This window comes from Carcharhinus amblyrhynchos, chromosome 3 (assembly GCF_965287045.1).
Source record: "Carcharhinus amblyrhynchos chromosome 3, sCarAmb.v2.hapA, whole genome shotgun sequence".
Classification (NCBI taxonomy): domain Eukaryota; kingdom Metazoa; phylum Chordata; class Chondrichthyes; order Carcharhiniformes; family Carcharhinidae; genus Carcharhinus; species Carcharhinus amblyrhynchos.
In genome coordinates, this window is record NC_137326.1 from 85,391,685 (window position 1) to 85,415,287 (window position 23,603).

At 43.2% G+C, this 23,603-nt stretch overlaps 1 protein-coding gene across 1 annotated transcript in view; it reads right to left on the reverse strand.

The window, feature by feature from the left end:
• Positions 1-23,603, reverse strand: part of tmtopsa (teleost multiple tissue opsin a) — a 104,812-nt gene that overhangs the window by 19,447 nt on the left and 61,762 nt on the right. The window contains exon 3 of the mRNA XM_080185471.1: positions 13,870-14,100. Within this exon, the coding sequence (XP_080041597.1) occupies positions 13,870-14,100 (231 nt within the window). The remainder of the gene's footprint in view (positions 1-13,869; positions 14,101-23,603) is intronic.

The following is a 23,603-nucleotide window of genomic DNA, read 5'->3' on the forward strand; positions in this document are numbered from 1 at the left end:
ACACAATGCGCCAAATGTCCTGCTTCTGCGCTATTGAGTAGTTTGGAGGGAAGGGCATTAAAGCAAGGTTAACCACACAATCATTGATTGAGTTACGGTACAGAAGGAGGCCATTTAACTGTCTCTGTAACAGTGCTGAAATGATAAACTCAGTCCCACTCCTCCACCTTTTCCATGTAGCACTAGTCCAATAAAATCTTTTCTCTTCAGATAACTATCCAGTTCTCTTTGAAAACCTCATCCAAGTCTGTCTCCATGACACACTCAGGCAGTGCATTACAGATCCAAACCATTTATCGCATAAAGACATTTTCCCTCATGTTGCTTCTGGTTCTTTCATTGATCACCTTAGGGTTCTTGACCTTCTGCCAATGGGAACTGTTTCTCCACATTTCCTCTATCCAGAGGCCTTACGATTTTAAACTTGCCTAACCCTTCTCTTCTCCATGGAGAACAGCCCTGACTTCACAAATCTATCCACATAACTGAACACTGTCCTCTGCCGGCCATCGTTGTCCCTCCTCCTCCACCCTTCTGGGGGACTGGGGAGGCTACATTCAGCCTAATTATCCGCCACCGGGAAATTATGTTTTCCCTTCAAAGCCAGAGTCTTCTGCAGCACTAGATCTCTGTCATATCAAAGTAGTTGGATTGCTGTCTGTACACCCTGGTGTCCTCTGCAGGACGAAGTCTCACAACACCAGATTAAAGTCCAACAGGTTTACTTGGTAGTAAATGCCACTAGCTTTTGGAACGCTGTTCCTTCGTCAGGTGAGTGGAGAGTTCAGATCACAAAGAGGGCATATAAAGGCACACATCGTTTACAGAATACTGATTAGAATGTGAGTCCTCTGCAGGCCCATCCCTTGCTGGCCCTGAACACCTTGTTTCTGTGCCTCTTCTCTGAAGTGACGCTGAGGGCTCCTGGCTTCTTCCCTCCTCGGCCCTCTTTTCCTCCTTAGCGAAGATGCCCTCTACTGAGTAAACAGTAGCCACCTGCCGATGAGCAAATTGGGCTGAGATACGTACAATGTACCAATGGGTTGAAATTCTCAGTGATTTTACAAGACTAAAATGTCCTGAAAAATCAAGAAACTATACAAAAAAATTCAAAAAAGGTATTGAAAACATTTTCAAAACTCTTGTATCCTCTTCTTTGACAGTGCCTCAGGGTTGAGGATAACTTGCTTCCACTCCGGGGAGGTGGGTTCTGCAGTGACTGAACAGTCCGATCCTGGAACTGCAGACTCTGCCACAGGTTTAACGGGTATTTGATGAAGTGGGTGAGTGAATGCTCTCGATTCTGCACTCTCTTTCCGCTGTTTATACTTGGCCTCTGTGTGACACTCGAGGTGATTAGCGCTTCTTCTCTAGTTTTTGCATTCTAAGACAAATGATTTCTACATTTCGATGGGGATGTTGCATGTATTTAGGGAGCTGCTTGTAGCATTTCCTCTGCGTGCCCTCCAAGTGATTGCCTGCCATTGCGGAGCTTGAAGTGGAGCATTTGTTTCAGGAGTTTTGTGTCAGGCCGGTCCATTGCAGCTGGTTGAGCGCGACCAGTGTCATGACACTGGGGATATTAGCCTGGGGGAGGACGCTCACATTGGTACGTTTTATCTGTCAGTGGATTTGCAGGATTTTGTGAAAGCAACATTGGTGCTATTTCTCCAGGAATTTGAGGTGTTTGCTGTACATTGTCCATGTTTCTGATGTCTACAGGAGGGTGGGTACCTAGGCTGCTCTTCAGACCATGAGCTTCGTGCTGGAATTCCAGTATAGGCTCATTAGAAACTCTCACTAACTTTTGCCAACTCGGCCTGTCTTTGTCCCTGCCTCCTTTTATATCATCCTTGGTAGGCAAATTGGCAAAAAAGGATTAGCGGCCTGCACACGTGTCAACCTAGAAATCCCTTGGGCAATGTAAAGCTCAAGTCAATTGATTCTTTAATTCTTTTTGACTAGCTTCTTAATTGTTGGCAGGTGCACATCCAATTTGTGCTTGCTGACCAAAATATTGTATGAGTGCAGTTGAGGTCGGGATGCGCAACTGACATCTTCTCATGCAATTTCATGTGCATTCACGTCGGGCATATACTTGCACTTTGAATGTGAAATTCTGGCCCGGGCCAGCCCCAGAGTTAGTCAGTTAGATGGAGCTTGCTGGTCTCCAGCAAGGCTGCAACAGCCATTGCTGACATAACTTAGTGAATACGCAGTAGAAAATGGCACAGCTGGGACATAGAGGGATTTGCAGGAGCTGGCAACAAACTAGCCCAAACAACAGGTCTACCACAACAGAGTTAGTTAAATGGATCAGTGAATATCACGCTCATTATTAGAGACAGACTCAGTGAAATGTGCAATCAAGATCTCGAGCAACAATCAACAGTATGCACTGTGCTCCCAATGGCAATGGAAATACACACATCCCTCATCTGCTGTGCCAGATGGTCTGTCCAGGGATTAACGGGGGATATCACAAAAAGTGGCTGCTTCTCCATGCATCATTCCATACGATGTTTTGCTACTGCACTTCAGGTGGGATTTTGTCCAAAGGGAAAGAAGGGTGAACAGCAGCCTCTCTTGACTACGCTGATATCTCTAGACATTACTTGTACTTGGTAGGAGAATGGACACAGTAACAAAGGCAAAGGCATTTGGATAAACCAGGTCTGGCAGCATCTGTAAGGTGAGAAAAGAGCTGATGTTCCGAGGCCAGACAGCAAAGCTTTGACAAAGGGTCATCTGGACTCAAAACATCAGCTCTTTTCTCTCCTTACAGATCCTGCCAGACCTGCTGAGATTTTCCAGCATTTTCTCTTTTGATTTCAGATTCCAGCATCTGCAGTAATTTGCGTTGATCCAAGGATAAACCAGGGCAATCACTATACAGGCAATCGGAATGCCAAACCAAAGCTTGAATAGACAAGGGAGGCAGCTTATGACCTCTTAAGCAGGTTAACACAGTTCTACAGCAGTGCACTTAACACACATTTTAAAGTTTATTTTTTAGTCACAAGTAAAGGCTTACATTAACATTGCAATGAAGTTACTGTGAAATTCTCCTAGTCATCACATTCTAGCGCCTGTTTGGGTCAATGCACCTAACCAGCATTGTTTCAGATTGTGGGAGGAAACCCATATAGACACAGGGAGAATGTGCAAACTCCACACAGGCAGTGACTCAAACCAGGAATCAAACCAGATCCCTGGCGCTGTGAGGCAGCAGTGCTAACCACTATACCACCGTCCTGCCCCTAGTCTATACTGTATAGAAATAGGCCATTCAGCCCAACAAATCCATGCTGATGTTTATGTTCCACTCAAGCCTCCTTCTATTTTCCTTCATTTAGTTATCAACTTAATCCTCTGTTCCCTTCTCCCACATATGCATGTCCAGCTTTCTCTTAAATTCCACACTATTCATGTCAGCTAATCCATGTAGTAAAATACCACATTCTCATTACTCTCTACGTAAATACATTTTTCTGAATTCACTATATGACTCCTTGGTGACGATCTTATATTGATGACCTCTAAGTTTTGCTCTTCCTAGCAAGTAGAAGCAGTTTCTCTGCATCTACCCGATTAAAATCCTTCATCATTTTAAAGATCACCATTAGGTGACTAGTCAGTCTTTTCGAGACAAGAAAGAGCCAGCCTATAACTGAATATGTGCCAAAAGTCTGTATTTCACAAAGGCAGTCAGCATTTTGGGTCAATACCTACTTGTCTGGGTGTTCTTTAGACACAAATCATTATGGATTTGAACTTCCTAAGCTATTTAAGAATTATCCCATCAATCAATCGAGCTCACATTTAACGTGCATGCACCACCAATGTTGCTGGCTCCCACCGCACAGTTGCATTCACAGAGTAAAGTTAAAGGAGTAAATGTGAATATTTTCACCACTAGTTAAATCTAACCCATCGGCTGTTGATTTTCAGAAATAATGGGCAAGTGTTTGTCTGTAAGACTACTTGTCTTACTGCTAAGTCTGTAAGAGCCTTGCATTCAAATACAAAGATTGATTAGTGTTTCTGCAGTGTGGAAAGATGACCTTGGAACATGGACCTTGGAAGTAACTGTTAAGGAGCTTTCCAGTATTATACACCGTATATAAGATGACTTTCAGAAGCAAATTCATAGACCCTGAACTGCACATTGGGATACCAGTGGGGCCACAAATTTGTTCTGAAATTCCTCTCCTTCTGCTTGTTTAGAGGATGTATGAAAGGATGGGGAAGAAAGGGGCAGCACAGTGGCAAAGTGGTTAGCACTGCTGCCGCACACTCCAGGGTCCTGGGTTTGACTCCAGCTATTTGAATTTTGGCAAGCAGTGAGCACTTTGAGGAATAAACTTGCCATTGATGTGTTCAAAGCTTTAAAGGATTTCAGGTGATCTACTGAAGCACTTTAATGTTATTTACAAGAGTCTGATTGTTTCTAATGTTAAAAATTTCACCAATACTCCTGAATGGAACTTTGCACAAGGGCATGCTTGGTTTCATTGGTCAGAACATTGAATACAGGAGTTGGGACGTCTTGTTTAAGTTATACAAGACATTGTAAGGCCACACTTGGAATACTGTGTGCAATTCTGGTCACCCTATTAGAGAAAGGATATTATTAAATTAGAAAGTGTGCAGAAAAGATTTACTAGGATGTTACCGGGACTTGTGCATTGAGGCTGGATAGACTGGGACTTTTTTCTGTAGAGTGTAGGAGGCCAAGGGGTGATCTTAAAGAAGTCTTTAAAATAATGAGGGGCATAGATCAGCTAGATAGTCTATATCTTTTCCCAAAGGTAGGGAGTCTAAAACTAGAGGGCATAGGTTTAAGGTGAGAGGGGAGAGATACAAAATTGCCAGGGGGCAATTTTTTCACACAGAGGGTGGTGAGTGTCTTCATTCCCTCAGTTCCCCAGACTCCGTCATATCTGGTCCCATGATGCCAGCTTCCACAACAATGCTTCTGAGATGTCTTCCTTTTCCTTCAATCAAGGAAGTCCCCTCACACTATGGTTGTCAGAGCTCTGACCATGTTCGCTAGATTTCCCAGACTTCTGCACTCATCTCTTCTCCTCCCTTGTCCTCACCTTCCATCCCATCAGTCTTCATATTTAACAGATCATTTGCCATCATTTCACCACCATCAACTTGATGCCACCACAAAATACATCTTTCCTTGCTCTTTCAGCATTCCAAAGGGACCCTTCACTCGGTGATACTCTGGTCCACTCCTCAGTCACACTCAACATCCTGTCCTCTTCGCACAGCACTGCTCCATCAGATGTAACACCTTCCCATTTGCCTCCCCAAGGCCTCAAACACACCTTCCAGGTAAAGCAGTGAATTTTGTGTACTGTGTTCAGTCTAGTTTACTGCATTCACTGCAAGCACTATGGTCTCCTCTATTGGAGACACTCACACACAGTCTAGGTGATCAATTTGCAGACCAGCTCTGTCCTGTCTGCAAGCACACTCCCGAACTTCCAAAGGCCTGTTATTTTAATTCTCCACCTTGTCCTCATGCTGACATCTCTTTCCTTGACCTACTGCACTGTTCCATTGAGACTCAATGTAAGCTTCAGGGACAGCACCTCATCTTTCAATTAGGTGCAAAACAACCTTTTGGACTCAACTGTGAGTCAACAATTTTAGACTGTAAACTCTGTCCAACAATTTGTTTCCTTTTTTTTGCTTGTTTCATTTTTTTTCTGTCTTTCAATCAACTGAGCACATGCCTGAGGGACATCTTTGTTTCTTCTCTTGCCCCATTACCATTTCCGTTTGCCCTGAAGACTTTTCTATCCTTCAGTCTCTCCTGGCTTTCAACTTACTGTATGCAGACCTATCTTCTGTGTTTGCACACCCCCCTCCCCCCCACCCCTTGCTCAAAATCAACTGCATTCTTCACTTCTCCCAGTCATTTGAAAGATTGTAGGTCTGAAACATTAACAGGAATTTTACCATCCTGCCTGACATGGGAATCGGAGCAGGCGAAGGCTGAACAATGGGAATATCTGTTGACCTCAGGTGGGATTTTACCCCTTCAGGATGAGGGAGGCTGTAAAATCCCACCCATTGACTCTGCTTTTCTCTCTCAGCACAGCTGCTGCCTCACCTACTGAGGATTATTCCATTTTTAATTCAAGAAATTAATGCAATATAACAGACAAAGTAATAGCAGCAATTTTGACTTTTATAGTGTTGATAGAACACAATGAAAATTAAAATGAGAGCTGTGAAAATGTCTGCCAAATTGCTCATGAAGCTTTGTTCTTCAATGTGAACTTTTACTGTCCTGCAGTGTCACTTCAGGCAATCTTTGCAGGATTGACGTGAGGCCAACTGATCCATGGTAAACAGTAAAACACTGAAGGTGTTAGAAATCTAAAATAAAACCAGGAACAGTGGAAATGTTCTGAAGGTCGGAAAAGACAGGCATGCTTTGAGCGTGCAAACTCTTTGTTGGAACAAGAAAGGCCTTTTCAAATGGAAAGAGACAACTAGGCAGAAGAAGAAGAAAACAACACGCATAGGAAAACAAATAGAATGACCTGTGAACTGTTTGAATAAAATAAACAGGAGGAGAAACAGCAATAGTGATATTTGCAGGAGAAAACTGGGGCATATCTGAGAGGAATCAAAGAAATGAAATGAGCAGAGTGTTAGTTACATTCGGTTGAGTTTGGGGGGTGGGTTTGAGGGCTGTGAAATTTAACAGTGCCCTGTCCATTCATGCTTTACCATCTGAAATTTTACAAGGGCAGGTAAGGTCTAAGGCCACCCTCACTCCAACTGAGGCCCATAAGTGGCCAATTACTAACCACTTACTGCATGCTCACTTGCAATCTTGAGACCAGCAGGAGGAAGTCATACATGGTGAAGAACCACCCAGAAGGTTACCCTTCTTAGCTTTGGGCAAGAAAAGTGGGGCAATTTCCTCTTGGGCCCTCTTCCTCGATAGCGGCCTCCTCCCAACCCAAAGTCTGCCTTCCCCAGGTGCTCCCTCTTCCACTGGTCCTTCCAACCCTACTTCCAACCACACCCACCCCGTCCGCCGACCTTCACTTCCCCATATCAATGATAGTCCCTGCTGCAGGATCCCAGTACTTATCTGGTCCTGGGTTTCCAGCATTTAGACTTGTCAGTCTAGTTGTAGTCCCTGCAGTGGCCAGTACTCCCAGGGATGCTGCTGAAATTAAAAGCTGCCAGTAGTTATCACGTAGTTCTCTGAAGCGAAATATCCTCTTGAGTGAGTGCAGAGTTCCTGTCTCCTTGTGTTTGAATCAGTGGTGGGAAAGGTCAAGGACAGCCCCTTCCCCCTCCCCCAACCTGTGGCCAATGCAGGAGGCCCTTCAGTGACTAATTAAGGGTTATTTAAGAACCTCATCCAGCCACTCCTGTCATACAATTGTGGGGGTGGAGGGGGTGGTTGCTCTGTCATGTGGGGAGACCACCCAGTAAAAGCTTGAGGCCTCCTTGTCTGCCAGAAGGCAGGGCCATTGTAGAAAGGGCCATTGATGGGTTGGTTTTCCCACCAAAGCATCTCTCTACTGCCTTTAGCAATGGTTACCCCCACCCCAACCACCTCACCAGGAGCTGCTTGATTGACTTCAACAAGCCCAACTCTCTTGCGTGGATTCTCAGGCCTTCTCCATTCCAGTAGCGACCACTACTCTCAGCAGCATTGTTTGGATTGAGAAGCTGTTGGGATCAAATCTTCAACTTTAAAAGGAAGGAGCCCCAGGGTTGCCCCAGCTTCCTGGCATGCTGTCACGGTCATCATCCCTGCCCGTAACTTAGGCCCCAAGGGTGGAGCCTACCTTCCAACAGTGTTCTGGCAAGAGATCTCCTCGCTCTGCCTCAAGCAGCCTTACATTCCTGCCCCCACCTGGAAATGTTGACAGTCCCAACACACAAGCCTACATAGGCATGGCTTTGAACCCCTTTCTAAATGGCAAGGATTACTCCGTTATTTCAAAATAATTTGGAATCTGATATAAGTTCAGTGAGCTGTGAAAATATATGTAAACTGATTTGCAATTTATGGGACAATGGTGGCATTGTGGTAGTGTCCCTGGGTAGTAATCCAGAGGCCCAGGCTGATGCTCTCGGGACACACGTTCAATTTCTACCGTGGCAGCTGGGGCAATTTATATTTGATTAATAAATCTGGAATTGAAAACAAGTCTCAGTAATAGTAACCATAAAACTGTCATCCTTTATTGTAAAAACCCATCTGGTTTAGTGAAGATAATCTACTATCCTTCTCTGGTCTGGCAGACATATGACTGGAGACCCACCACAACGTGAATGATTCATAACTGCCCTCTGAAATGACCTAGCAAGCCACCCGGTTCAAAGGAAACTGAGTCAGAAAGTCTGATAACATTTAAGAAGTATCTAGATATTCACCTGCACTGCAGTAACCTCCAGGGCTCTGGACCAAGCACTGGAAAATGGAATTAGTGTAGTCAGATCTTTGTGTGGACACCAGTTGACTGGTGTGGCTGAATGGCCTCTTACTGTGCTGAGGAAGGACATGATGGCACAGTGGTTAGCACTGCTGCCTCACAACACCAGGGACCAATTCCAGCCTTGGGTGACCGTGTGGAGTTTGCACACTCTCCCCATGTCTGCGTGGTTTCCTCTGGGTGCTCCTTGGTCCAAAGATTAGGCATATTGGCCATGCTAAATTGCCCCTTAGCACCTAAGATGTGTAGGTTAGGTGGATTAGCCATGATAAATGCATGGGGTTATGTGGTTAGGGCAGAGGGATGGGCTTGGGTAAAATGGTTTTTTGGAGATTTGGTGAAAGTTAGAAAGAGTTTTAAGGATGAAGGGAAGGGATGAAAGTAGAAAAAAGAATTTCATGTATTAAGCTTCCTCCTTATTCAGCTTTTTTTGAACCAAAATAAATCACCCAGTAATCATTAAGTAGGGGAAGGAAGTTTAGGGCAACAAAAAGCTAGCAGTAAAAATATATAACATTTATGCTTTATACTGGCAGCAATCCAAGGAGAGGGAAGAGGCACAGTAAATATTATAGAGGGGAAAAGAAAGTTGCCAAGGGACAGTGATCGAGTGAGTGGCACAACTGCATCAGAAGGAAGGGTCTTTAAGGGTCCTATTTTACTAATTTGATTCTAAGTGCTGGACTGGGTGGACTTGAAACTGGGAGCATTTTAGATCCAACTTTTAGATGTGTTCTCAGGTGCCCCCATATGCACTTTGCCTGAAAAAAAATCAGCAATTCTGAATCACACTACACAAGCCTGTGGGCGGGGCTTAATATGCCTTCAACTGTGCATGCGCAAAAAAAAGATAGAATGCCTCCCCCTGGCCCTGACAGACATTGCCCCATTCCCCCCAACATTACTGACCCCCTAATTCCCAGATCAATCGTGGGCCCCTCCCCCCTTCCCACCCCCCATCTCAGGCAGAATGGCAGCTGACCCCCTCATCCCCACCACTAATCTCAGACAGAGTGGCAGCGGACCCCCTTCCCCTTCACTGATCTCAGGCAGAGTGGCAGCGGAACCCCTTTCCCTTCACTAATCTCAGGCAGAGTATCAGCGGATCCCCTTCCCCTTTACTGATCTCAGGCAGAGTATCAGCGGACCCCATCTTCCATCCCACTGATCTCAGACAGAGTGGCAGCGGACCCCCTTCCCCTTCACTGATCTCAGGCAGAGTGGCAGCGGACCCCCTTCCCCTTTACTGATCTCAGGCAGAGTATCAGCGGACCCCCTCTTCCATCCCACTGATCTCAGACAGAGTGGCAGCGAACCCCCCTTCTCCTTCACTGATCTCAGGCAGAGTGGCAGTGGACCCCCTCTTCCAACCCACTGATCTCAGGCAGTGGACTCCCTGTTCTACCCCAATGATTACAGGCAGAGTGGCAGCAGACCCCCTTTCCCCTCCATTAACCTCAAGCAGAGTGACAGCGGACCCCCTTCCACCTCCATTGATCTCAGGCAGGAAGGCAGCAGACCCTCCCCGCCTTCTCCTCGACTGATCTCAGGCAGAGTGGCAGAGTGACAGTGGACCGCTCCCCACCAGCCCCCCTCCCCCCCCACCCCCACCCCCACCACAATTGATCTCAAATCGAAAACCGTTGGATCCACCTTCCCCGACTCTCTCCCTTCCCCTCCACTGATCTCAAACAGAGAGTCGTCGGATGCTAGGCACTTCCCTCCTTACTAACTGGAGTATCCAAATTGGACTTTTGTGGAGCAGATCTGTTTCACACCAATTCTGGATGGATGAACATGGTGGTAAAGGGGGAAGTGCCAGTAAAGTTGGGTGTGCAGCCCATTAAGTCAATTTAAATGCATACAAAGGGGGAACCGGTCTGGGGGCAGGCATGGATCACGCTACTCACCTCACGCCGACTTTACCAAGTTTTCGCACCCAAAAATGGGTGCAACACAATGGTAAAATCAGGCCCTAATTGTCTTATGAAGTGCTTGGTCCTCTACTTGTTGGAGTTTAGAAGAATGAGAGGAGATCTAATTGAGGTATATAAGATGCTAAAAGGGTTGACAGGGTAAACGTGGAATGGATATTTCCCTCTGTTGAACACTCTAGAACAAGAAACCATAATTTTAGGCTAAGAGGTGGCAGATTTTAAAACAGAAATGAAGAGGAATCTGTGGAATTCTCTACCCCAGAGTACAGTGGGTGCCTGAACACTAATCAAATTGAAGGAGGAGATAAATAGATTATTAATTAGAAGTGGGATGAAGGGTTATGGGGAGTGGGCAGGAGCGTGGAGATGAGGTCAACCATGATCATATTGAACGGTGGAGCAGGCTTGATGGCTGAATTGTCTACTCCTGCTCTTAGTTCTTATGTTATATAAGTGCAAAGTCTTCCACTTAGAATTTAGGAAAGAAAAATCAGTATTTCCTAAGGAGTGAGAAACTAGGAACTATGGTGGAACACAGATAATTAGAGTTCCAAATCACTAAAAGCTGCTGGACTGATATGAAGAAAAACTCAAGAAGGCAAATGGAATTCTGGCCTTTAACTCAAGGAGCAGCAGTTATGTTACAACGATACAAGATTCTGGTTAGACCGCAGTTAGAATACTGAGTTTCCACTTACATCTCAGAAGGATATATTGATCTCAGGTGGGAAGCATAGGGGGTGAACCCCAAGGGAGCATAAGATTAAAATGAAAGCTCAGCTGATGGTGTGATGTCAAGGAACAATTTGTCGCACAGTATGATCACCCTCCCTCAAAAGTTCTACCCAACTAAAAATGACAAAATTGAGATTGCTAGGTCTTTGTTAGGAAAACACATTAAAGATTACTAACATAAAACGAGTTGGTGGGGTTAACATACAGGTCAACCGTGATCTAATTGAATGGGTTTGATGAGCTGAAAGGTTTACTTCTGTTCTTGTGTTCCTCTTGCCAATCGAATGTTACAAAAGTGTAAGCGACGGAGAGAGCACACAGCACTCAGTTAGTACTGACTTTCCAACTTGGAAAATGCAGATTACTTCAGATTGCAATCTCCATACACTCTACAAATATTTAACAACTGCCCCCTGAAGCCTCCTTGCTTTGCATGAAATCATAGAACAGAATCATTGGATCCCTGCATTTGGCCAATCGAGTCTGCACTGACAACAATCCCCGTAATGCAATGTAACCCTGCTAATCTCCCTAAGGGACAATTTAGCATGGCCAATTAACCTAACCCGCACATCTTTGGACTGTGAGAGGAAACTGAAGCACCCGGAAGAAACCCAGGCAGGCACAGAGAGAACATGCAAACTCCACACAGACGGTGACCTGAGGCTGGAATTAAACTTTTGTCCCTGGAACTGAGGGGAAACAGCGCTAGCTGCTGCCACCAAGTCACTTACAAATCAAAGTTTAATTTCCTATCAGGTGGAAATTATTAATACTTTTATTTTTAACATTATATTGGTCTATCCTGGGGTGTAACTTGATGTGGTTGATGCAGTCTTGGATTAAATCACAGAATGTTTATTTGTCCCTATGTTTGTCTTCCCCATGTTGACAAATATGTGCATTTTAAATCAAGCTGCCTTTGTGAGTGTCTCAGATATCTCAGCCTCTGAAGCAGTCATATATTTTAACAGCTGCCACACACTTTGATTTCGGAATACTGAAAACTCAAAGATAAGCAAGGCTCTGAAATGATCAGTTTCATTTCAAGCTATGAAGGTTTAAAGTCATTGGTGCAGCATTGGTAATTAATTATAAACAGCGTTGGAAGATCTGGGAGTACAGGTCCACAGATCCTTAAAAGTGGCAGCATAAGTGGAAAAGGTGGTGAAGAAAGCATAGGGCATGCTTGCCTTCATCGGCTGGGGCGTCAAGTATAAAAGCTGGCAAATTATGTAACAGTAATATAAAATGTTGGTTGGGCCAGATTTGGAATTCTGGTCACCACACTACCAGAAGGATATGGAGGCTTTGGAGGGAGTACAGAAAAGTTTTACCAGGATGTTGCCTGATATGGCGGGTAATTGTTATGAAGAGAGATTGAATAAACTGGGATTGTTCTCCTGGAAAGACAGAGGTTGAAGGGCAACCTGATAGAAGTTTATAAAATAATGAGGGGTACAGATAAGGTGAACAGTTGGAAGCTTTTTCCCAGGACAGAACTGACAATTACAAGGGGGCACAAGTTCAAGGTAAGGTGGGAAAGGTTCAGTAGAGATGTGTGGGGGAAATGTTTTACGCAGAGGGTGGTGGGGGCCTGGAATGCACTACCAAGTGAGGCAGACACATTAACAACATTTAAGACTTACAGGTCTGGATAGGACAACATGATCAGTGCTGACTTGCTGGGCCAAAGGGCCAGTTCTTGTGCTGTCCTGTTCTTTGTGAGAAAGAGATTGTTATACTTGGCACAGCAGTAACGGGTTATAGGGTGGCAATCTCAATCTGCTGTCTCTTTACTTGCATTGCCAACACAAAAATCCTTTATCCAGGTTGCATTACAAAATAATTCAACAACAACAACAACTTGCATCAATCTAGCACCTCTAATGCAGTAAAATCTTCAAAGGTGCTTCACAGGATTGGTATCAAATACCTGAAGCTACGTTAGGAAATATCAGGACAGAAGAACAAATGTTGGATTAAAGATTTTAAGGAGTGTCTTAAAGGAGGATAAGGAGAGATAGAAATGTTTAGGGAGGGAGTTCCAGAACCTAGGGTCTAGACAGCCTCTTGCATGTCTGCCAACAGTCAGGTGATTATAACTGGGAATGTACAGGAGGCCAGAATTAGAGAAACAATATCTCAGAGGCTTGTAGGGCTGAATGAAGTTAGAGAGACAGGGAGATTGTTAAGCCATGGAGAGATTTGAAAACAAGGATAAGAATGTTAACATCTGGAGCCTGTGTAGGTTCATGAGTATAGTGATGATGGGGGAATGGGACATGCTGCAAATTAAGATACCAGCGGCAGTGGTTTGGAAGATTTTAAGTCTACAAAGGGTGGAAAATGGGAAGCCGGCCAAAAGTGCTTTGGGACAATCAAGACAAAAGATAAAAATGGCACTGGTGTATTAAAATTTCAGATTCTGCTGTGCCAAGCAGGAAGTGCAGATATTCAATTGTATGTTAAGCATCTCAACTTTCACACCACTGCAGTTTTGAATCCACCCCACTCCCCCACCATGACAAAGATTGATATTCTAAGTATTTACAGTAGAAATGACCTCTTGTTTTGTGGGTCTATGATTCATTCTGTTGTCAGGTGGAGGAAATAAATTTTGACAATGTGAATGCTGGAATGTGACTTTTCTCCCAGACCTGCATTAAAGAAGTGTCAGCGACATCAAACAATCTTCACGTGCATCTTACCTGTTTGTTCAGAAATATATAAATAATGGGGTTATAGACAGTGCTGCTCTTTGCAAGGACCGATGGGACAATACTGGCAATTGCCGAGACTAAGCCAGGACGTCCAAAAGTGGCTACAAGTGCTACAATTCCATACGGCAACCAGCAGAGTAAGAAGCAGGTCACCATTAGAGTCACCATGAGCAGCACCTTGCGCTCCTTTGCATGTCCCATGGAATGTCTGACAGTCACCTGTTGAGACAAAACGTAGGGGAAAATATCTGAAATACATAAAGCATTCAGATCCAAAAGTAAAATTAAGCTGGGGTTCGCTATAGGCTTGTCAATGGAATTACTGCATTAGCAAAGATTTGGAAAATACAGTTATATATTTTAATCTCCGCTTTAACCAAATCACCTTTCATTTTGTGGGGAATGGTTTCACATTATAGCTAAAAGGTTGTAGAATCTGAAGGTGCCCAACTTTGATACAAAGAAAGGACTACACAACTCCTAAAATCACAGAAACCCTACAGTGCAGAAGGAGGCCATCTGGCTCAGCGAGTCTGCACCGACCACAATCCTACCCAGTCCCTACTCCCTTATCCCCACATATTTACCCTGCTGATCTCCCTGACACTAAGGAGCAATTTAGCATGGCCAATCAACCTAACCTGCACATCTTTGGACTGTGGGAGGAAATCAGAGCACTCAGAGGAAACTCACATAGACACAGGGAGAACGTGCAAACTCCACATAGACAGTCACCCAAGCCAGGAATTGAACCTGGGTTCCTGGCATTGCGAGGCAGCAGTGCTAACCACTGTGCCACCGTGTCCTGATTTGTAAAGAATCAACAGCTTTGTACAGAGAAGTGATGAACACATGGCAGAACATACTAACATAAGAAATAGGAGCAGTAGATGGCCATTCAGCCCCTCGAGTCTGCTCCGCCGTTCAATAAAATCACGGCTGAGCTGTTTGCATTTCACTTTCCCATTAACCCCCGATAACCTTTGATTCCCTTGCCGAACCTATCTACCTCTGCTGTAAATATATTTATTGACCTCACTCCCACCACAGAGGGCAGAATTTTCCCGTCCCGCCAACCATGGGAATCGTAGCAGGTGACCATGCAAAGGTCCATTGACCTTGGCAGAGATGTTCTGGTCTTGAGGTGAGTGTGGCCGGAAAATCCTGCCCAGAGAGTTCAAAAGTTACACGACCCTCTGAGTAGAAAAAAAACTCCTTGTCTGTGTCCTGTAAGGGCAAGTGCTAATTTTAAAACAATGCCCTCTTCCCTGATCTCTAACTGTAAACTCAACAGAAGACTGTCGGGAAGCCTGGAGTCACTCGCTGAATAGTGAAGAATCATCACAAAATTTACTGACAGAGGTCTCGGGGATTTGGACAGGAGGATCAAAGTTTGCTGATGAGGAAGACTGGGAGTGCAGCAGAATGTGAGTTGGAATGGTCTACCTATATGTGCAGTGATGGGTGGCATAGCCACAATAACGTTACCAAATGAGATTTTCCAGCATTTTCTGTTTTTGATTTAATGCACTCATGTCTGCACTTGTAGACCCTGCTTGCACCATTCTATCTAACAATGACCCAAAATACTATCAGGATAACTGTTCATTCCCAACAATCCTGGGTTACTCAAAGTAAAAATAACATGAGATGTCTTCATCAACCTGTGTTGTCACTATTTCCACCTAAAATACATTGCCTGATGTCAACCCAGCCTCAGCTTATCTTCCACTGAACCTCATTTGTACCTACCAAACCTGTAGCCATGATTATTTAAACCCACTCTTTTCTATCCTCCATAAACATGATGCCCATAAATGTGTGTGGCATGGTGGCAAAGTGGTTAGCATGGCTGTCTCATAGCGCAAGGGACCTGGGTTCGATCTCTGGCTTGGGTGACTGTGCAGTGCTTGCACATTCTCCCTGTGTCTGTGTAGGGTTTTTGTCTAGGCGCTCTGGTTTCCTCTCACAATAAGAAGTCTCACAACACCAGGTTAAAGCCCAACCAATTTATTTGATAGTAAACTCACAAGCTTTCAGGGTTTGCCCCTTCGTCAGGTGAATGGAGAGTTCTGGCCTCAGACAGAGCATATAACAGCACAGGCAGTTCACAGATTACTGATTAGATTTCTAATTTCTAATTTCTAATCAGTAAGTGGCAGAGAGAGTTGACCATGGCTATTTCCATGCCCCCTCGCCTGATATGTGGTGATCCTCAGGTTACATCACCACCAGTCAGCCCTCCCCCTCTAAGACGAGAGCAGCCGACGGTTGCCTGGGACTATGGTGGCTTTATCTCTACAGCCAGAAGTTTCAGACTAATTGGTGCAACTCTTTGTTCAAAATACAGAGTATCATACTAGTAACTGCTGTTTCTTTTTAAATTGATTCATCAGAGCACTTCATATGGATGATTTTTTTTAACATTTCACTAACTGATTTTTCGTCAAATTTTCATACTTGCTAGAAGGAATCTATTTACTTATTTTAATGTGCCACTCGCAAAATCAATATTCTAGACTGTGGCATTTAACACGTCGATTACCTGAGATTGCAGAGATTAATATATGGATTAGTTGGTTGCAGAGATTACTAATGCTCATTGTATGTTTATTCTCTTATTTAAATACAATTTGGCATGCCTTCGTAACCAAAATCACTTTTAAAAGTTATCTAGGAGTTATGGGCATCAGTAAAATACATATTTATTACCAACCCCTGATTATGCTGAAAGGATGTTGATCCAGATGCTTTTTTCAACCATTCGTGCCTTGTGGATCCCCGCACTCACCTCCATTTCCTAATGATGTCACGGCCACCCCTCCTCCAATGACAATAGTGCAACACAACGGCACAGTGGCACAATGGCATAGTGCTAGGGATCTGGATTTGATTCCAGCCTTAGATGATTGTGTAGAGTTTGCACTTTCTCCTCGTGTCTGCATGGGTTTCCTCCGGGTGCTCCCGTTTCCTCCCACAGTCCAAAGATGTATGGATTAGATGAATTGGCCATGCTAAATTGCCCCTTGATTGGCAAGATGTGCAGGTTAAGTGGATTAGTAATGATCACTGTGTGGGGTTAGGGTGCGGAATTGGGCCTAGGTAGAGTGTTCTTTTGGAGGGTTGGTACAGTCTTGATGGGCCAAATGGCCTCATCTGCACTGTAGGGATTCTATGATTCTATGATTTATAATACCACAACCTCTAACAAAATCATGCCCCATGCCCAAAGATGTTTGCATTTCAAATGCTGAATAGTTATTTGTCTTACTTTAGCCAATGTTCATCCTTCGTGTGAACAAATTATGACGGGATATTAAAGGAGAATTCAGTACCCTGTCCTTGATGAAAAAGTTTTTAAATAAAGATGCAACATTGATTAAACACCTTTTGTTTCATTAGAGAGTAAATATTAATTTAAAAATGACACTGCAACCTTACAAAATGCACACTGCAGGTGGTTTCAAACTCATTCTTTCACTATTTATCTGCTAGCATGTTGTTTCCTGACCTTTCAGTTGCATAACTGACAGCGATAATATAACTGAGTCTGATAGATCACCAGTGAACAATGAAACCATAGGTAGCTACTCATTTCTCAGCTAGCCTTGAAAATAACGTGATAGGCAAAGAGAGCCACCAAATAGTTCCTGTGACTGTTGCACCCACTGTTTGAATGAAGTAGACAGGTTTAAGCATTTGTTGCAATATGGCAAACAAAGGAAAGTTGCGCCAGAAATTAACCACCTGGGGCACAGTGGTTAGCATTGCTGCCTCACAGCACCAAGGACACTGGTTCGCTGAGCAGAAACTTATAGCCAAATTCCACACACGAGGACAGGCTCAACCGGGATCTTGGGTTCATGTCATATGATCTGTAATCCCCACGACTTGCCTGGGCTTGCAAAATCTCACTAACTGTCTTGGCTGGAGACAATACACATCTCTTTAATCTGTGCTTAACCCTCTCTCCACTCACATTGCCTGTACCTTTAAGACTTGATTATCTGTAAAGACTCGCATTCCAACCATTGTCTTGTAAATTGAGTTTGTATCTTTATACGCCCTGTTTGTGAACACAGCTCCTACTTACCTGATGAAGGAGCAACGCTCTGAAAGCTTGTGGCTTGTAGCTAACAGAAAACAGAGAATTGGCATAAATGGGTCTTTTTCTGATTGGCAGAATGTGATGAGTGGTGCGTCAAAGAGTTCAGTACAGGGGCCTCAACCTTTTAAAATATATTTAAATGACTTGGATGAAGCAGTACTTATAATCCAGGCTCTTCTGTTTTTGACGCCTTGGTAGGAAAAAGGAATATAATCTTGAAAATTACCATACTCAGTCGTCTCATAGTTCATTTGTTGATGAAATTAACTCATCGTATATTGGTCAGAAACATCTGTCATTCTGTCACAAGCTATCTTCAAGCTTCCTATATCCATTTGAAAGAGACAGTTCTATCTCCAGGGCACCTTGTTCTACATCAATGAACTGGACTATGATTGGCTGTCAATTTCTAGTCACTTCCTTTTCTGAATTTTTCAGTTTAATATCTGGGCCTGTGTGTTTCAACCATGATATTGGTAAGTCATTCCACACCTTCAGCAAATCTTCAGAGCTCTGACAATCACTTGAGGATTTACATCTGACAGGTCTGATTCATTAGCTTTGCTCCTACATTTTGATTCATGGATAAAACTTTAATGCACCATTTCATCTTTCCCAATGGCTCATCTAGTGAAAGTTCTGCTGTGTGTGAAACTGAGAACTGCAGATGAGGAAGATGTATATGTAGATCCCAGGGTGATTCTGAGTATGTTTGCCTCAAAGCTTTTAGGCTAGATAAAGAGAAACATTGTACAGCATCCCAGTAATTTTTGATTATCAGGTAGCCACTGCCGTAAGGTGTGAATGTGTTGAATGTGGTATGATGTGGAGATGCCAGCGTTGGACTGGGGTAAACATAGTAAGAAGTCTCACAACACCAAGTTTAAGTCCAACCAATTTATTTGATAGTAAACTCACAAGCTTTCGGGGTTTGCCCCTTCGTCAGGTGAATGGAGAGTTCTGGCCTCAGACAAAGCATATAACAGCACACACAGTTTACAGATTACTGATTGGAATGCGAGTCTTTACAACTAATCTGCTATTTAAGTCTTAAAGATGCAAGTCTTAAAGCTACATCTAACCAACTGTCTGTCTCAGATGGAGAGAGAGCCCTTTGCTTCTTTGTGGCCGATGCTAATTGTGAGAGCAGGAATTGGCTTGGTGGCAATGCTCAGCACTGCTGGATTGCAAGCTTACACTCATGCAGAATGGCCACACAATGAGGCACAGATTCCCACTGAGGAGGAACTGTAGGTGAGAAAATGTTGCTTCTTCAGTAAGGATATACATGGGAGATGACTGTTACATTTGCAAGCTGCTAGTCTACAAAGATAAAATCAGCTTATGCTACACTGTTAACAATTTATAAAATGAATTATTGTTGCTTCTGACATATAAGTCGACTTGATGTATAAGGTGACACTACTTGATTCAACACTAAAAGTCATGCTTTTGCATATAGTTGGAGTACAATCAGCCCCTCCGTTTCAGCTATGAAATGCGTTACTCACCTTCATGGTTAGCCTCACATTTTTACTGCAGAAATGCTTGTTTCACCTATATAGTCCTGGAAGTCGGTACATGGGATCAAGCAGGCGATACTGACTGTGTTGACAGGATGATGCATCGGAGTTTAAGGCATGCCCACATTGAGCAGACCTTGCATCATATGGCGTATGACAAATGGAAATGTATCCCCCAGTAAAACAAATAAAGTACAAATCTGGCTTCATACTGAAAGTGTAACATTTGTGAACCTGTCGAATAACTGCTGTCTGAGGGAATCCGGTATCAGTGAAAAACTGTTGTGAGAATAGAAGAAGAAAGCTGCACTGAAGAAGATGCCCAAGACCAAATGCACCATGAAAATCGGGACAAGCCACTGGCCTGATTTTCAAATCCGCGCATTGAATGGTTCTTGAAAATTGACAGAATGGTTACATCGTCACCGTGGCCAAATCAAACCCCGAGTCCAACAAAGACTTCAGGCCAGTGGGGGTGAAGTCACTTCAATGAATAAAACAGTCTCATGTTGTGGCAGAAGATCTCGATGCCAAAATTATCATTTTCCACAATTCGTCAGCAGACAGTGGCAAAATCACAAGCACCCATTAAATCATATCAGTAACATGCCCAGCAGCTAAACTGAGAAGTGGAAAGGTTCAAAAGCAGTTCTTGTGAAAATTACAGGTCATGGGTTTTTTTTGTTCCTTCATGGGATGTGGGTTTCATTGGCTGGCCAGCATTTGTTACCCATCCTGAATTGTCCTTGAACTGAGCGGCTTGTGAGGCCATTGCTGAGGGTGGTTAAGAATCAACAATGTTGCTGTCGGTCTGGAGTCACACATAGGCCACACCAGGTAAGGTTGGTCGATTACTGTCCCTGAAGGGCTTTAGTGAACCATTACAATCAATGATAGTTATCATGGTCACTATTACCAAGACCAGCTTTATTAATGGTACTTAAACTCCATCAGTTTCAATGGTAGGATTTGAGCCCCATATCCCCAGGAAATTAACCTGGACCTCTAGAGTACGAGTCCAGTGACATTACCACTTCTCACACCACTGATAAGTCAAGATTCATGGTGGTACTAACCTGCATGGCCAATGGAATGAAATTAAAGCCTGTGGTGATTTTCCAAGGGTGAAACCATGCCAAACATCAAGGTCTCTGCAGGAGTTTGTGCATGTCCATACTAATGGGTGGATAATGAGGATGAAGTGAAATTAGACATGGATAATGTGTGGAATAAATATTCTGGTGGCCCACATAAAGATTTGCAGCTTTTAGTGTGGGAGTTCCTATAACTGATGACAGCAAGAGGCGCCCGTGTAAAAATAACACCCACATTGCAGTTATATCAGGAGATCTAGCATCCATCCTTCAACACTTGATTATGTGTCTCAACAAACCATTCAAGGATCATGTTTGCATCAATTGGACTAGGTGGATTGTTGCTAGAGACAGAAAACCTTCAAAGATGGTGGAAATATGTATGCTGCCCCACTTGATGTTTTGTGTGGTAATATTATTAAATCCTGGGATGCTATTCATGCAAAAGATGTCGTCAGATCATCACACATGGATGAAGCGAAGATGCTGGAACTGTTCACTTTAATATAGGGGCAGCTAGGAGATCTAATAGAGGTACTTAAAATCATGAAACATTTCAGTAGAATAAATAAAGGGAAACTATTTTCTATGGCTGAAGGATCATAAAACAGAGGGCACTGCTCTAAGGTGATCAGCAGAAGAAGCAGAGGTGACGTGAGGAAGAAACATTTTCACACAACAAGTGGTTAAGATCTGCAATGCAATGCACTGATGGAGAGAGACATAGATACAGATACAAAAGAGAATTGTACAAATACTTGAAGAAAAGGACGGGTGGAATTTTATGATTTTTTTCTAAGTTTTGTCATGGTGAAGAAGTGAAGGGTAGCCTGCCAGCTACCTTGCCAGGTTTTCACACCATATTTTCGGACTGTTAATGCAAGGCACGGGTCCCACAACTTCATAATGGCAGATGATCCTCACCCTTTCAGCAACCTCAGCTGCTGAAAGATCCAGGTACCTTTTTCAAAGGGTATTTCAATCAAAAGTGGCAATACAAAAAAGAACTCACCCCTCCCCGACTTGAAGGATCTTATTCCATCCCTCACCCCCTCCCCCAGGGAACTCCACAGACCTCCTCAATGGAAGATCCCTTTGAAGTGTTGTAAACATTGCCAATGTGATGTCACTCGAGATAGGGAGGAAGATTCCTAATGTGAGGGGATAATACAGCAGGAAACCCATCAGTGATATTTAAATATATGGTAATAGGGTTCCCAACCTTTCACAGTGGGAAACCCATTACATCATTGACAGGGATAGAAATAATCTTGCAGAGAAATCCCGATTTATAAGTCTCCCCTTCCATTCCCTCCTGCCAAAAGTGGGAGGTGAAGAATCCTCCCATTCTAAAAATTCATCTCAATGTAATTGCTCTTTTCGTGCTACTGATAAGATTTGTCTCACTGGCAATTAAAAATGAGACGAGCTCTGTAATATACAAGCAATCTTTTCCGACAGTTTATTACCCAAGTGGGAAAGATGAAAATTACAATCCTGATTTTACTTCTATATTGGCAACAGTAAAGGAATTAAGGGTTATGGTGAGCAGGTGGGTAAATGGAGCTGAGTCCATGAAATGATCAGCCATGAATTTATTGAATGACAGAACAGGATCAAGGGGCCAAATGGCCTACTCCTGCTCCTAGTTCTCATGTTCTTATCATGTTTTTATACGAATGTGTTAGTTGTTTTTCTGCCCATTTAAGGTGAACAATATCAATATCGGACCATGAAAAGTTTCATAGTTTCAGGTATCATAGGTCAACTATAACACATTTTGATCTAGGTTTGTCCAAGAAAATTCTAAACTGGAGGTTCCTTCTGTCAGTCTTTCCCACTTCTCTCCTCACCCATCCTCTCAATTCGACTGGCCGTATTAATGCCAACTCTAGCTTTAAATTGAGGGGTGATAAATATGGGACAGATGTCAGAGGTAGGTTCTTTACTCAAAGGGTAGTAAGGGTGTGGAATGCCCTGTCTGCAGCAGTAGTGGACTCACCAACTTTAAGGGCATTTAAATGGTCATTGGATAGACATATGGATAATATTGGAATAGTTTAGGTTAGAGGATCATTAGGTTGGTTCCACTGGTCGGCGCAACATTGAGGGCCAAAGGGTCTGTACTGTGCTGTGATGTTCTATGTTCTAACTCATATTAAACTGTATTCATTTTAAATTGTCAAACAGGTACAGCTTCATGAATTGAGCATACGTTCCCTTGGAATGAAGCTTGACTGTTAGATCCTATTCCTCACAGGACATAATAAATATCGTGAAGTTCTTTGACTCTAGATATTTTAATTTTGTATTGTTATTTTTTCCACATTTCTTAGATGTTGGGAGTGGTATTTGGTGTTCTATTCTTCAGATCTGGAATTTGATGAAGGGATTGTCAGTACAATGATAAATGTGTATCTCCAATATGCAAAGAAAACAACAATGCTGCATTGAAAGGGAATATTATATGAAAAAATTCAGTTGGGACTCAAGAAATGAATGAGAAATTAATATTTGATTTAAGATCTTGTATAACTGCTCAGTATGTGAATACATGTCTGCATGATGGACTGGTTGGATCAGAATCCTTCTGTTCAAATTAATAGTGTGTTAGACAGTCTCTTCAGACAAGTGTCAAAACATTAACAGAACCTAAAGTTTATTTTACATCTCCAATTACAGCCAAAATGATTCATTATAAGTCAACTTATTCTATAGTTTTAATGCACCACGCTTTATTAATTCAGGATATATGATGATTCCAAACAGTATTTAAGTAACAAACTAAAACAGGCGCAATAAATCAGATCTAATAAGAATCCACCATATGATTCAGCTCTTACTGGGGTTAGGAGTGGGTAAATTAAACTCTCTCAACATAATTAAGTCAACAGTGAGTAAACAAGAAGGATATTTGCCTAAATTTTCCTCATTCAACCTGTGAATAAAATGATGCAGTGCATAAACTGATGAGGTTTGTTGAAATTTATTTGTACA